The sequence below is a fragment of the Ascaphus truei genome, chromosome 7, assembly GCF_040206685.1.
Source record: "Ascaphus truei isolate aAscTru1 chromosome 7, aAscTru1.hap1, whole genome shotgun sequence".
NCBI lineage: Eukaryota > Metazoa > Chordata > Amphibia > Anura > Ascaphidae > Ascaphus > Ascaphus truei.
In genome coordinates, this window is record NC_134489.1 from 37,075,140 (window position 1) to 37,091,752 (window position 16,613).

At 48.2% G+C, this 16,613-nt stretch overlaps 1 protein-coding gene across 1 annotated transcript; it reads left to right on the top strand.

Annotated features, from left to right (window-relative positions):
- Positions 1-340: 340 nt before the first annotated feature.
- LAMTOR2 (late endosomal/lysosomal adaptor, MAPK and MTOR activator 2) lies at positions 341-3,929 on the top strand. Its single transcript, XM_075607714.1, has 4 exons — positions 341-658; positions 2,230-2,392; positions 2,569-2,658; positions 3,680-3,929. The coding sequence occupies exons 1-4, from the start codon at positions 402-404 to the stop codon at positions 3,734-3,736; spliced, it is 567 nt and encodes a 188-aa protein (XP_075463829.1). The 5' UTR covers positions 341-401; the 3' UTR covers positions 3,737-3,929.
- Positions 3,930-16,613: the final 12,684 nt, after the last annotated feature.

Here is a 16,613-nt window from a genome sequence, read left to right on the forward strand (position 1 = left end):
GCTGCGAGCGCGGCGCCCCCTGCCGGCCCGGAGGAGACAGCGTAACCATGTGACTGCCGCTAACCAATCGCAAGGCAGAGCAGGGGGGGAGTGGGAGGGACGCAGAACGAGGCTGGGAATGCGAACTGGCTGAGGTATCCGTATCCATGGCAACAGAGCTGGCCAATGGTATGACACTGCTCTGGCCTGCGAAGCGAGGTTTGGAAACACGGTGTGTGCCAGGCGTGGCCTGAAGTCACCGTTGCCATGGCAACATGTCTCAGCTGCCTGAACAGAGGTTTGGAACGCACGGAAGTAGCCGTTATCATGGCAACAAGCCTCAGCTGCCTTTCTTGTTTCTGCTCAGTACAACGCGATGATTATCTTCTCATTCTGTTCTTTCCCAGTTACAGTTACTGCTGATGCTCACATCTCATTCCTTCATGGATATTATTAAACAAGCCTCAGTAAAAAAAAAAAAAAAAAAAATACATTTCCCAGCATGCCGCTGCCCTGTTTCCGGACATACGCGGGGAGGAGGGGGGTTATCACGTGAGCAGAGCAGTAGTCCGGGGAGCGGCGGCCGCTTCTCTCCCATCTTCGGCCGGATTATGTTGCGGCCCAAAGCGCTGACCCAGGTCCTGAGCCAGGCGAACACCGGGGGCGTGCAGAGCACACTGTGAGTGCGGGGCGAGAGGTGTGTGTACGTGCAGAGCGGGAGTGTGTGCAGAGCACAATGTGAGTGCGGGTGTGTGTGCGTGCAGAGCACACTGAGTGCGGGGGGTGGGGTGTGCGTGCAGAGCACACTGAGTGCGGGGGTGTGCGTGCAGAGCACACTGAGTGCGGGTGTGTGTGTGCAGAGCACACTGAGTGCGGAGGAATGTGTGCATGCAGAGCACACTGAGTGCGGGGGGGGGTGTGCGTGCAGAGCACACTGCGTGCGGGGGGGGGGGGTGCGTGCAGAGCACACTGCGTGCGGGGGTGTGTGCGTGCAGAGCACACTGTGAGTGCGGGGGGAGGGGTGTGCGTGCAGAGCACACTGTGTGCGGGGGGAGGGAGGTGTGGAATCTTGGCAGTGGGACCCAGTGCCAGCTTCTTCTCAATTGAGAGCAAAGAAATGTGGGTAGCTGTGTTGATCCTTTCTTCCGTGTAGTAACACAGGAGGGAGAGGGAGTAGGGGATATACCTTTTATTAGACCAACAAGTAGTTGACATGTTACAAGCTTTTGAACCTCTCAGGGTTCTTCATCAGCTACCCACCCTTTGCCTAGAATTCTTAGAATGCAACGGAGGGGGGAGAAACTTGTAATGGAATTTGCAGAATACAGAGTCACAGGGAGACACGGTTACGCTACCTCAGTCTACAAGTATCTGGTCATCAACTGCGTGGTTTCCCCCGTCTAAGGCCGGTTCCATACTCTGTGCGGCATGAACAAAAGTCCGTACGCCTATGAGGCAGGCCATAGAGTGCACGATGAAGCGTGACCGATTTTAAAGCTGACAAACTATTTTGTCGCGCGACAGCCAGGTCACGTAACAGTTAAGCCAATGAGAACGAACCAGCCTCGTGACATCACGGCCCCATAATGCCTCCCCGTCACACCTCCCCCTCCCAAAGGCCACGGATCGCTCAAGCGACAGGCGTGTGCGACGCCATGCACTCCGTCGCGCGCGCCTACTATATCCGCGGCCTAAGACTAGCTCCCTTGCTATAAAGTATTCCTTAAGCGGAAGTGTGTGTTTGAGAGGGAGTCCCTATTGCCGTGATTTTCAACTGGGGTTCCGCAAGCACCCCTCAGGGGTCCCGCGGCCGTCAGAGGGGGAGAGCGGAGATAACTCGCAGTGGCACCCCTACGCAGGAGTGACCCGGCAGCAGCCAGCAGAGATCATTGCTCTTTCCTCTCCCTGCTTCTGCCGTCAACTTCCCGGCTGACAGGAGAGAGGAAATCAGCGTGAGAGCCGGCTCCCTTAAAGACACAGTGTGTGTCTGTATGGAGGAGGAGGCGAAGGGTGGCAACACATTGCAGAACCCAAAATGCCATATTGAATATGCAGTGTTCTGCCATATGACGCCTTACAGCCTGTTGCTGCCCCTTGAAGTCAGTGGGCTGCTAGGTGTCCTCCAGCGCCAGAATGTGTCGCATGGTAGAAGACTGCTTAGTCAACATGGGCCCAAGTGCCTATGTAATATGCAAAGCATTCTAGTCGTTAGGCAGGGCTCTTGCTGACAATTTCTCTGCTCTGTTCTAGGCTTCTGAACAATGAAGGCTCTCTACTTGCATATTCTGGTTATGGTGACACAGATGCCAGAGTTACAGCTGCTATTGCTAGCAACATTTGGTCTGCCTATGATAAAAATGGACATCAAGCATTCAACGAGGACAATCTTAAGTTCATCCTTATGGACTGCATGGTGGGAGAGGCTTCTAAAGCATAACATAATGTATTATGGTGTGAACTGAATTTAGCATGAAACCCCTTGCTTCCGGAGTGGTCAGCAACGTATTCCTGTCACCTCCGGTAGCAAAGGGCTGGAGAGACGTCTGCATAAGTAATGTCCTGCTGAATCTGTCTCCTCTTCCCTTCCAGGAAGGCCGTGTGGCAATCACAAGGGTGTCCAGTCTGTTGCTGTGCATGTATGCCAAAGAGACTGTTGGGTTTGGAATGTTGAAAGCCAAGGTAACATGAAATATGCAATTTATATGCCATTCATTATATTTTTTTTGCTGTACTTCTGTTGCAACATTTTTTGTGGGTTCTTCTCCCCATCCATTCCTCCCCCCCCCCCCCCCCCACCCCCCACCCCCCACCCCACACACAGTTTTTGCTTCCTTGCGAAACATTTTGCCAACCCTTAAAGGGCTAATAATGTTGTGAAATTAGTCATGGGGTGTGCAAGCTCATTGTCTCTCTCTTTTTTTCTCTCTCTGTCTCTCTCCCCCTGCAAGTGTTTGCACTTCTCTGAGAATGAGTGAATAAGGAGCATTGGCGATGCTGTGTGCAAGACAGTACTGTTAGGCGGGTTCTATAGTGCGGGCGCGCGCGCGGCAGTTTTACTTGGCTGAGGATAGCCAGCCATTCTATAATAGGGCCGCGCGCACGGCAGGGAGCTTGGAGCAGACCGACGAGGGAGAAGATGAGGAAACGAATGATATTGCGCCGCTACCGGTGCTGTAATGTGTGTGTTTGTGTGTAGGTGTCAAAGTTAAATAAATAAAAATTATTTTTATTACAACATTTTTTTTTTTTTTAAATATTATTTAGTACATAACTCACAATCTCTACACACACATACATATATACACATACACCCACAGTACCTTCACTCACAGCATACACACGAAAAGCATGCGGCACGTGCACGGCCGCACACAGTATAGAACGGCCCTAACATTGTATGAATGGCTGGATATCACTCAGTGAAGCCATGACAGATGCCTTATTATTAACATTTAAGTGGGACATTAGTGAGATTGCAAGGTGGGAAGAATTTCAAGTTATTTTCTGTGTTTGTGTATGTGCTTCTTTAGGAAGATCTCACAAATGCATCATCACAAGCTGCTCCTTAAGCCCGTGGAGGTTTCCAGGAGCTATATCTCTTCAATAACTATTTAATCTAGAGCTCGGCTATCGACTTCACTTTGGTGTTAATAACTTTCCTCTTTCTAACAACCTTTTTGTATCTCTTCTCGATCACTAGGCTCAAGCCTTAGTGCACTATTTGGAAGAACCGCTCAACCAGGTTTCAGCTTCCTAGGGAGGAACGAGCCGCTGGGAAACGTCCCGCTGCATTCCGGGAAAGAAGGAACGCGCAAGCTGTTGGCAAAACCCCCTCGTGGAAAGTGCAGAGAGGACCATGCAAAGAGTTCCCTTCCCATCTTCCCCCACCCCCCCAAAAAACTCATTCTAAATAGATATTACATGTTTAGAAAAATGCTTCTGCAAACCTCTTTGTATTGCGTTGCTTTAATTCCTATGCTGCGTTGCAACAGTGGGGTTAACTTCTGTATTTAGAAGTGTGTATATAAATCCTCTGAGTTGTGATTAATCAGAAGTCGCAATGGAAGTGCTCAGAATTACTCTGATTTAAGAGGTTCAAAGTGTAATCAAGTGTCATTGTCTAATTTCCCCGTACTCTGCGGTTGAAGTATCTGGCTGAAGGAGCACGGATGACCTATTTACTGGGTGGAGGTTCTGTGTTGTTGTGTAGGATATTTCTTATGATGCCCATTAGTTTTGTCCACCTTGCCGTCCAGTGGCTTAAACGGTCAGTAGTTCTACCCGATAAGTGAGACGGATCCAATGTGACAGGAACTCCAGGCCTTTTCTATCTGAGATCCTACATCAAACGGTTACAGTTCAATGTTGGAAGCAGCACTAGTATCCCTGAACTGAAAGGCACCATCTGTTTGACGCACTTGCCCACGCCGGTTTTAAGTCTTAACGAAATGTTCCCTTGGGTTTTGTGTGCAAATGTTATTTCATCACAAGTGACGCTTTAATATTTGTCTGACGTATTGTGATGAACATTTGGGCAAGAAACCAACAGCGTAACCTGATCAATGGCGGAGTAATCGGCAACACATTTTCCCCAATTTCAGGGGTGCTGAACTCCAGTCCTCAAGGACTACCAGCAGGTCGGGTTTTCAGGATATCCCAGCTTCAGTACAGGTGGCTCAATCAGAGGCTAAGTCAATGACTGAGCCATCTATGCTGAAGCAGGGACTAATTGAGTCACCTGTGCTGAAGCAGGGATATCCTGACTACCTGACCTGTTGGGGGGCATGGGGGGGTTTGGGAAGAGAGTTGAGAACTGGAGTTGAGCAGCCCCTGCTCTATTAAATGTGCTGGATCCTTTGTTTTAGGGAAGATTTAAGCCTCATTCAAATGAATTGTGTTTAAATCTTCCCTATCACAGAGAAGACTGATACAGATAATTTTGTGTATGGTCCATATATTGATATCACCTATAATGGTAACAGAACAACATATGATCTGTTGGCTTAACCCTTTCCAAGCCAACGGGTGGCTGCTTATGTACTTGTTGCACTAAAGCAGTGGTTTTTTTTTTTACCTTTTTTGTTCAAGAAACCTATAATAATTATATTGTGAAATTCTGCTGAACCCCAACCCTCTCTAATAGCGTCTGAGATCCGATGCATTGTAGGGAACCCCAACCCTCTCTAATAGCGCGTCTGAGATCAGATGCATTGTAAGGATCCCCAACCCTCTCTAATAGTGTGTAAAAGTAACCTGAAAATGGCGGGGAACCATTTAGGGATGCCCGCGGAACCCAAGGGTCCTAGGAACCCCTGTTGAAAAACACTTGTTCGTTCTAGTTATTTTACAGTTGACTGAGGTGGGAAGTGGTGGTGTGAACCCATCAGTGCCAGAGGTCTCTGTAAAGCATTTCAGAACCGTGAAGCCCGTGTGTATCGAAGCCTCTCGCCATATTGTACAGCCTGTAAGGAATCACATTTTGCTTTAAACCTTTCGTGGGGCGTTTATTGTAAGTCGAACGTATGAAAGTGAAACCGGCAACAGAATTTGCTTACGTGTACGCACATCCCAAAGGGAAGCCTATGCTGATTACATGCAGTGGGGCTGTGGTCATTTCTTTACCATGGCCTCTGCTGCTGTATTGGCTAAATATGGGGATTTAAATCTACCCTTGTACAATGTTTGGCTGATCTTCAATGTAAAACAAAAATACACCTTATTGCTTTTCTGCACACACACCTGGCCTAAATAAAAGTGCAATGTGTGAAAAAGTGTGTGTTTTGCTAGAAAGTAGCAAAGCTTGAAATTGGAAATATGTTATACACCAGGGGTGGGCAACGCCAGTCCTCAAGGGCCGCCAACAGGTCAGGTTTTTGGGATATCCCTGCTTCAGCACAGGTGGTTCAATCAGTCCCAGCTTCAGCACAAGTGGCTCAATTAGTCCCAGCTTCAGCACAGGTGGCTCAGTCTTTGATGAAAGACTTTTTAAGATGAAAATCCTCAAAACTATTGGGATTTTAGGCTGATAACGGCCATTTCTGTAAATATAGAATTACCCCTTAAAGCTTTTTCTGCTGTGTAACTACCCCCTATTCACAAACCCCTACCATGTGCCATAAGGTAAGATATAGTAGGTCAGTCTCCTTTCACTTTTTGTGCTGCCACATTTGTCCTCTGACACAATACAGCGTCATATGGATCATCCTAAATCTACATAATCGGGGTTTCCCATAACCCAGCTACATATGACCGAGTGGTCTGTGTGCAGGCATTAGGGGGTAAAGGAGCAAAAAACCGAATATCAGCTCCAGAAGCAAAAAGGTAAGTGAAATCAAATAACATTTAAATTGATAATAGCTTCTCCTTGACAAAGCGCCATAGTGGGCGTGAAACATGTGGGAGGAGTTTTGTCATATGTAGTTTTCATTAAAGACTTTTTTAACCTTCAATTCTGGTTAGTTCCCCAACTTCTTTTCATAGCAAGCGGTAGTCCACTTGATCATTTTTTTGTTTCTATTAGGGGGTAAAGCCTACCCATATTTTCTCATGTTAACGGCCAGAGTAACACTTTATTTCCAAACCTACAAGCAGTGGTGGATTTCCCTTTAGGGCTGGGGCAGCAAAGATGTCTGCCCCCTTATACATTTGCAGCGCTATCGGGCCTGATGGGAAGGCACTTGCATGTGTCGGCTGCCGCCCTCATATTCCGCCTGAACCGCAGAGATGTCGCCAAAGTGACATCACAGCGTCTGCAACGTGACGTCGCAGCGTCAAATGACATGGCAATGCGGTGACATGCCACCTCGGTTCAGAAGGCGAAGGGGTGGCAGCAAGGAGGCGGCCGCCACATGTAAGAGTCACGGAAAAGGTGATTTCTTTTAGAAAGCATCTTCACTTTCTCTTTTTACAGCTCGAACATTGATTAACTTCAATTAGCTTTGCCCCGATGTTTTAATGAATACATCTTAGTACAGAGTTCTAAACGATTCTGGTGCAACTGCGCTCACCCTTCATATCTCTAAATCTCTTGCTGGGTGCGAGGTTCGGGAGAGGGAGCCGGACTCGCTGCCCCGATTCAAGTGGAAAAAGAACATTCTCCTTTGCACTCGTCCAAATCACAGGGTCAGGCGCCTCCGATATTCAATGCAAAATGTAATCGCTGAAAACAAGCAGCACAACGTTACGGGGTGTCCCCATGATCACGGTACCGTCACTTTATTTTTTTAAGACTCACTCGGGTTGAGTGTGCCCTACTTATAACCCACCCCTGCACTGTCACACAGCGATGAAACGTGGGGATAAATAGCTGTCTGTGCTGTTGTCCCCTCTCACCTGGCTTGCACTGTTTCGCATTAATTATCAATCATCTACTGTTGCTAGGAAATGTAACTGACGGTAAACCTGAGTCTGCCAGCGCTGTGTCTAAATGACCACTTCCCCAAGTCAGATCACAGAGCTTGTGTGATCCTTGTGTCTTTGCAGCAACATTACAAACTAAAGTGCCATTGTCTTAGGCGGGGGAGGGTATTGGAAAGCCCCTGCAGTGATATTCCGCATGGGGCAGCATGCCTGTAGGTAGATGCAAAGCAACATTCTTCCAGCTGTGCTGGGGGTAAGAGACTTAAAGATGGTATTAATAATAACTTTATTTCAAATAGCGCTTTTCTCCCAATGGGACGCAAAGCGCGTCACAATTACAGTATAGCGCGTGGTACGCAGCACACAACAATTTTTACCAACAGTTCCTGCCCCGATGAGCTTGCGATCTATGTTTCTGGTGCCTGAAGCACGAAGATAAAGTGACTTGCTCAAGGTCACAAAGAACTGATGGGGCTGTTAAATTGGGTCTTTAAATGGCAAAATCAAATATTAAAGTTAAATTGGAATACTTTTTTTATGAGCCCATATATCTATATATAGATATATAGATCTTATTCTCATAAGATCCATACATGTATTTTACCTTTTGTGGTTAAAAGGCGCAGGCAGAAGCAAAGTCACTTTCTTCTAGCTGTGCTTTGATCTGGTGATGAATTCAGAACAAAAAAGGGAGCTAAGCTTTAGCACGCCCGTATATCTGCAGCGGCCTTTGTCTCCCCACTGCTGGACGAAGTCTCCCCAATGATGTTCCAGGTACTGCGGTTGCAGCCTCTCTTCCGCGTTGCTTCAACAAATTGTCCGATTTCATCCTTGAATTTTACTTTTGGTCGTCGTCCTGGTCTTTTAATCTCCCTTGGAATTCAGTCAAGTACCATCTTTGTCCAACGATGGTCATTTCTTCTTGTGATACGTCCGGAGCACTGCTATTTACAGGTATCCACTCTTGTGATGATGTCACAGAGCTTTGTTCGGCTTCCAACCCACTCATTCTTTTTCATGTCTCTGCGGGTAATTCCCAACATGCATCTCTCCATCATTCTTTGCGGTGTCTGAAGCGTCTGAATTATCTTCGCATTTAGGGTCCGAATTTCACATCTATACGTGAGCGCGGGCAGAATACACTGGTGAAAAACTTTATTCTTGAGGCGCAGTAGGAGGTTCCCTTGAAATATTGTCTTGTTTCTTTCAAATGCCCCCCATTCCATCTTCATTCTCCTATTGATTTCATTCAAAAAGGTTCCTGTCAAGGGGAGACTCCTGGAGCGGGTAGGACCTCGGTGGCCGGAACAGCGGGGAGCAGTCAAGGATTGTTGGGGTCACAGGCAGGGTTCGGTGGCAGGCAGCAAGAGGGATCGTCGGGGTCACAGGCAGGGTTTGGTGGCAGGCAGCAAGCAGAATTGCCGGGGTCCTGGCAGGGGTCTTCAACAGAAAGGCAGGGCAGGGGAGCAGGAACCGCGACCAGGGATCAGGGAACAAACGGGGACAAGCCAGAACACTAGCAAGGGCCTTTAATAAGTAAAGAGAAAAAAACATGGAGCACTGCAAACATCAATGAGAACTGGAGGCAGGATCAAAGGTGAAAAAATAAAATTTTATTGACCCATAATGCCCATTGGGAAGCTGAAATAGCACTCTGACGCGTTTCTTACCGTGACTGGCGCTTTATCAAAGAGTGCTCTCCTCAGGTAAACCACATACTTATATAGGAAGGCAGCCCCGGCGGAAGTGCGGCAAACAGTGTCCCCCCAGGTAAACCGACCGCCGACACAAGAAACGATGTATCACAGGTCAGACCACATGAAAGCTAGCTGCCCGTCCGTCGTGGCACCCAAACCACACAACACATCACAATAGAAATAATGATATAACACCTATTTATAAAATAAAACAAATCTACAGTAATAATATCAAAAATGGAGAATGCTGAAACACACAAGGAGAATAACTAACATATGTATTTTGAATAAGAAACCTAAACTAAAACGAACCAGATTAGATAGAAAATATATTATCACTAAACAACTATAGACATATAGTAATTAAATATTGCAGAAAAGGGCAGCGCACTGCCACAAAAGCAGGAGGAGGCTCGCAAGTAAAATAAAGGGATTTATTCCATGATAGGATCAAACATAGCCCATAGATAGCTCCACAAGCAACACACCTACGCGTTTCAGGCCATGTGCCCTTTATCAAGGTGACAAGGAATACCTTGATAAAGGGCATACGGCCTGAAACGCGTAGGTGTGTTGATTGTGGAGCTATCTAGGGGCTATGTTTGATCCTATCATGGAATAAATCACTTTATTTTACTTGTGAGCCCTCTCCTGCTTTTGTGGCAGTGCGCTGCCGTTTTCTGCAATTTGTTCCTGTTCCTCTCCTTGGTGGATCTGCACGCCGTTTGGAAACCGCAATAGGATTGCACTGAAGGACCTGGGAGTTAAACAGTGAGTTTTTCCTGTGGGTTTATGCATTTATCAGCTTTATATGGGACATTCTATGTACTATATATGTGTGCCAGTGAGCACTAGGTACTAGTCCCTTATCCCTTGTAAGGGATGCTGTACTAATACCCAAGATACAGTGGAGTGGTCCAAGCGGAGACACATACATCTATGGGATCTAATCTGCTTCTGATGCGCCGGACACCAATATCTATAGTAATTAAATATAATGACTTGTATTTAGTTGTAAATCCCATAAATAAATAAATCGACTCTATAACATGTCTAAATAGTAGCAATAATATTTATCTAGTTCCTAGAAAAGAGCTAAACTACCAGGATTAGCAGATGGTACTTAGTACTGCATCAGCATTGCAACAATCACAAACTAATGAAGTAACTGTAGCAAAAATATATAGACACAATCTTGTGCATCAAACTCCTGATAGAAAAATAACTGAAAGGGCTTAAGAGCTGGTTGCAGCATAAGGCCGCGCTTATAGTTCCGGTGACGCGACCGATGATGTCGCCGTCGCCACTAGCGAAAGTTAAACGTTAGTTTTAAGCGATGTCGCTGGCGACAAGGCCAGTGACGTCACGAAGGGGGGCGGGCAGCGCTCTCTGATTGATTGGTTTAGAGACAGTCACATGTGGCGACTGTCTCTAACAAAATCAAATTTACCCGGCTTCCCAATTTTTGGTCGCTCCGTCACCGTCGCGCTTAGTATAAGCGCTTGCGACGGAGTCAATGGATTTGTTTTGGAGCGACATCGCGTCGCCATTGACAGGCACTATAAGCGCAGCCTAAATTACATAAAAGCAACGAATGCTTCAAATAGCTGAATACGAATAGAGCAGTTACTCATACAATCCTTATGATAGGATAATCATTTTGAGTATGAGTCTTAGATATATACTAACGAGATATTGTAAACACTGTAGTGCCATATATTTCAATTAGAGTTACTACAAAAGGGAGTAGTGCACATTATAAGTAAAGATTTCACTACACATACCCAGATAGTACACACAATATCACAATGCAACATAAAAGGGGAGGACCATCAAACACAGAACATGAAACAAATCGATTAGGTAATTTATGGAAAATGCTTGATATCCCATTAATCCCCATTGGAGATAATGTATTTAAAGCATGTATCCAATACATTTCTCTTCTATTGAGGCGTTTAGGCCTATCATCATGCCCCCCCCCCCCCGATTGGTGTATTGGTACATGTTCAATACCCACAAATTTGAAATGTGAGATATCACCTCATTGACAACTGTTAAAGTGTTTGGATACTGGAAGGATATCATTTTTATTTCTAACTAGCTGATATACCCGACGTTGCCCGGAGGCAGGGAGGGGGGGCGTGAAAGGCAGGGGGGGCGTGAAAGGCAGGGGGGGGGCGTGAAAGGCAGGGGGGGGCGTGAAAGGCAGGGGGGGGCGTGAAAGGCAGGGGGGGGCGTGAAAGGCAGAGGGGGGCGTGAAAGGCAGGGGGGGGGGGCGTGAAAGGCAGGGGGGGGGGCGTGAAAGGCAGGGGGGGCGTGAAAGGCAGTGGGGGGCGTGAAAGGCAGGGGGGGCGTGAAAGGCAGGGGGGGGGCGTGAAAGGCAGGGGGGGCGTGAAAGGCAGGGGGGGCGTGAAAGGCAGGGGGGGGGCGTGAAAGGCAGGGGGGGGGGCGTGAAAGGCAGGGGGGGGCGTGAAAGGCAGGGGGGGCGTGAAAGGCAGGGGGGGCGTGAAAGGCAGGGGGGGCGTGAAAGGCAGGGGGGGGCGTGAAAGGCAGGGGGGGCGTAAAAGGCAGGGGGGGCGTGAAAGGCAGGAGGGGTGTGAAAGGCAGGGGGAGGCGTGAAAGGCAGGGGGGGGCGTGAAAGGCAAGGGGGGGCCGTGAAAGGCAGGGGGGGCCGTGAAAGGCAGGGGGGGGCGTAAAAGGCAGGGGGGGGCGTGAAAGGCAGGGGGGGGCGTGAAAGGCAGGGGGGGCGTGAAAGGCAGGGGGGGCGACACACACACACAGTGTCACACACACACAGTGTCACACACACACACAGTGTCACTCACACACACAGTGAGACACACACACACACACAGTGTCACACACACACACAGTGTCACACACACAGTGTCACACAGTGTCACACACACACACACACACGTCACCTAGAGCGACACACACGCGACACCTACCTCTACTTCTGGGCGCCACCATCTTCTCACTCGGCGCCGCAAGGGAGGAAGGGGGTCCTTCCGGGCGCCGCCATCTGAGGCAGCCTGCCTGGCCACTCCATGTTCCCCCGCCGGGGATGGAGGTGAGCGGAGGGAGGGAGAGGTGAGCGGAGGGAGAGGTGAGCGGAGGGAGGGAGAGGTGAGCGGAGGGAGGGAGAGGTGAGCGGAAGGAGGGAGGGAGAGGTGAGCGGAGGGAGAGATGAGCGCCGGGAGGGAGAGATGAGCGCCAGATAGAGAGAGAGAGAGAGTGTGTGTGTGTGTGTGTGTGTGTGTGTGTGTGTGTGTGTGTGTGTGTGTGTGTGTGTGTGTGTGTGGCGCCGAGGGGGAAGAGAGTGGCAGTTGGGTGACGTCAGACCCACCAATCTGATTGGCTAGAGGCTGAGGACCAATCAGATTCACCGCAGATAGCACTAACCATTCGATTTTATATATATATATATATATATATATATAGATCGATCTGACGTGTTCCATTATTCTAGTTTTCAAAGGTCTGATGGTCCTCCCCACGTACCCACTTCCCCAACTACATGTAAGATAGTACACAACATAAGTTGTGTTACAGTTTATAAAGGTTTGAATGCTGTGGTAATGTTTATCATTTTTAAGAAAAACTTTTTTTTGTTGGTATCACATGACCAGACTGAATACAGAACAGGAACATGGCCATAGGAATCTGGACACAAAACAAAGGTAAGGGAGGAACAGGAAACTATAAGGACAGAGGACAGGAGCACCAAGAGGAGACAGACAGACAGAGGAACCCCTGAGCAGACATAAAACAGCAGCACACCTGTTGGACAGAGAAAGGAACTGGAAGAGAGGGAGATCTAGGAAAATATATGTCAGGGCTATTTCCTGACAGTTTCCATCCGTTGTTATTTGCCGGCCAAGGTAGAAGTCTTTGACTTCTTCTAGTTCTATTCCATTTGTTTAGATCTTTGTAGACTTTACATATTTGTTTAACTGCACTTTGGTCTTGCTGAGATTCTTGCTTTGGCGAGTTCTCCGAATTCTCGCTGGAGGTCTTCTGGACTTGTGGCAAAAATAACAATGTCATCTACAAATTGTAGGTGACAAGCATTCACCATTCACGTCTTGAACAGTTCTTTAAGTGTTGCAGTGAGACTTAGAGTTGCCAGGTGTCCAGTATTCAACTGGACTGTCCTGTATTTGGACACTGTCCAGTAAAAACTGAGAGGTAATACTGGACATGTATGTGTATACCGGTATTACCTCTCTAGACATGTATGTGTCCGGTGTTACCTCTCTGGACACAATGACCTGACCGGCTTAGGAGACCGCAGGATTTCCCCGAGCAGGGTGAGAGTAGGGTTGCTCCTCAGGGGCTGGGCAGCTTCCTGCATTACCCAGCAGCAGCCAATCAGGAGGTGTTGGGAGCCTGGGTCCAAGGAGAGAAGGAAACAGTAGTGTGTGCGTGCATGCCAAGCGCGTCGCACCTTTACCATTGTGTCCAGTATTTTTAGAGAAGCCACCTGGCAACCCTAGTGAGACTCTGTGTTTCCCTGTGTCTCTCTCCCTTACCGGTCTTTATCTTGCTTGCATCGTCATGTAATCTAAAGGTTGATGTGGCTTTCTCGTAAATGTTCCTTATAATATCAATGTGCGTTTCTTCAACACTTTGTCTTCTTAAACCATTTTAAATGACTGAGGTGTAGAAAGAATCAAATGCTTTTTCTTAATATACGAATCCCAAACGGAGTGTGGTAGATCGTATTAATTACTGCGGGGAATAACTTCTTGTCTGGCTTGGGTGTGGTACATTGTGTTATGTCTAGACTCCAGGGTGACCAGACTTCCCGGTTTTTATCTGTTTGTCCCGGGTCTTGACTTTTCTTGCCACTGTCAAAGTTTTGATCTGCGCTGGCCGCGCGTGCGTGATCGTCAAGCTCCGATCGCACAAGCGGTGGGCAAGTGCCGATAGCGCATGCGCATATGCAGCCGGCAAACGCTGATATCACTGTAGATATCTCCACTGTTATATATTTTATATATGCACAATATATATGTAATATGCAAGCATTAACATTATATATATATATATATATATATATATATATATATATATATATATATACTTCAAAATGAGAGGTCCCTCAATGTATTCTGTTTCTGGTTAAATATTTTGTGATTATAGGGTTCTTCCTATTGAGGGTCAACGTGACAGGCCAGACTTTATTTACCTAGTATATATGTTGTACTTGCCCATGTAAACACAGTGTTTATCATTAACCTAGAGAAGAAGGAGACTTCACCATGACATGCCGACACAGCACAGGAACATACCAGGGCATCACTCATCTCTGCTGTTGCTTTTTTTTTTACCCACTGGAGTTAACATCAGTGGATGAAGTGTGATGTGTAACTAGGGAGGCTGCAAATCGTACACGGCCTGTTCTATCACCTATTGTTCCACGATTTAGAAATAATACTACCTATTACGCATTTACATCCCGGGCAACGCCGGGTATATCAGCTAGTATATTATATAAGGTCCTTGGAAGTCACAGGCAGGCAATATAGGGCATGGTAATGCTATCTCCTACTGCAGGTTAAACTGCTACCAGGGCCTAATGCAGGGGTTCTCAACTCCAGTCCTCCAGGCCCCCCAACAGGTCAGGTTTTCAGGATATCCCTGCTTCAGCACAGGTGGTTCAATCAGTCCCTGCTTCTGCATAGGTGGCGAAATCAGTGGCTTAGTCTTCGACTGAGCCACTGATTGAGCCACCTGTGCTGAAGCAGGGATATCCTTAAAACCTGTTGGCAGGGTTGCCAGGTACTAATATTGAACCGGACTGTCCTATATTTGGACACTCTGTCCAGTAAATATTAGAGGTAATACTTGACCTTTATGTTTGGTGTTACGTCTCTGGACATAGTGACTTGACCGGCTTGGGGGGGGGGAGGGGGCGTGGGATTTCCCCGAGCAGGGAGAGAGCTGGTCTGTTGCTAGGGGGCTGGACAGCTTCCTCCATCCTGATTTGCTGCTGCTGGGTAATGCAGCCAATCAGGAGGAGGTGTCAGGAGCCTGGGGGAGGGGCCAAGGAGAGGAGGAAACAGCATGGAGTGGTTGTGTGTGTGTGTGTGTGTGTGTGTGTGTGTGTGTGTGTGTGTGTGTGTGTGTGTGTGTGTGTGTGTGTGTGTGTGTGTGTGTGTGTGTGTGTGTGTGTGTGTGTGTGTGTGTGTAACGTGTCACACCTTTCACCATTCTGTTCAGTATTTTTGTAGAAGCCCCCTGGCAATGCTACCTGTTGTGGGGGCTTGAGGACAGGAGTTCAGAACCATTGGCCTAATATATCCAAAAGTGGTGTCTCTAGGGTTGCCAGGGGGCCGGTTTTAAACCGCACAGCCCGGTATTTTGCCCCTGTGTCCGGTATAAAATGGAAGGTAATACTGGACATGTATGTGTCCGGTATTACCTCTCTCCCAATGCAGGGTGGCTTCGGGGGGGACCGGCGGCCGGTCAGACCATTTGCCGCCATGCCCTGCTCTCTCCCCCGCTGCAGGCTTCTCTCTCCCTGTCTGTCCCACGCCGAGGTGTCTGACGTGCGCCGGGTCCTCTGATGTCAGCGCCGGAAGTCAGCTGGGCTTCCGGTGCGCGCCGGCGTGAGAGGGAGGCCTGGCGCTCATCAGCCCCAGACACCTCGGCATGGGACAGACAGGGAGAGAGAAGCCTGCAGCGGGGGCGGGGGCGGGGGGCGGGGAGAGCCGGGCATGGCGGCAAATGCTCTGACGGTCTGCCGGCCCCTCCACATCCACTGCCCCCCTCCGCAGCCTCCGCCCCTCCGCAGCCAACGCCCCCCCCCCCCCCGCAGCCACTGGGCCCGACCTGACACCATCCCTAAGGTAAGTCTGAATTTGATTGGGGAGGTGGGGGTAATTTGTATATGTATTGGGGAGGTGGGGGTGTATTTTACATGCATTGGGGAGGCTTGGGGGTATTCGGGAGGCGTTGGGTTATTTTTTACATGTATTCGGGGGGGGGGGTATTTTTAATATGTGTTCGGGGGGCGTGGGGTATTTTTTATATGTGTTTGGGGGGCGTGGGTTTTTTTTTTTTATATGTATAGTGGGGGGGGGGGGGGTTCTCATCTTTTACTATTGTGTCCAGTATTTTTGGACAAGCCACCTGGCAACCCTAGGTGTCTCTGTTTAACCCCATTGCTTTGCTATTGCATTTCAAAGCAACGTGCTTCAGGCCAATCTGACACGGAAAGGGTTAAACTATACAAACCAACTCTGCCAAACATGCGGCACAAGCGTCTTTGCCAGCAACATGGTTTATTCCATGGAAAAAAAAAGAAAATGAAACCCGAGCCAGGGGATGGTGTTGGCTAGATCCTTTTTTAGGCCTCGCTGCCTCTTTCACCGTGTGATTTATGGCACAAATAAAGTTGTTATTACAGAAGATTGTGCTGCCATGTTCGGAAGTGCTGGGTTGTATATTGTATGGACCATTCCGGGGACGGCCTCTTCTACAGCGAGCCCGCCGTGAGGAGCCGGGAATGGGCGTGAAAAATACACAGATATTGTACATCTTAACTACTTTTTTTAATGGTATCTT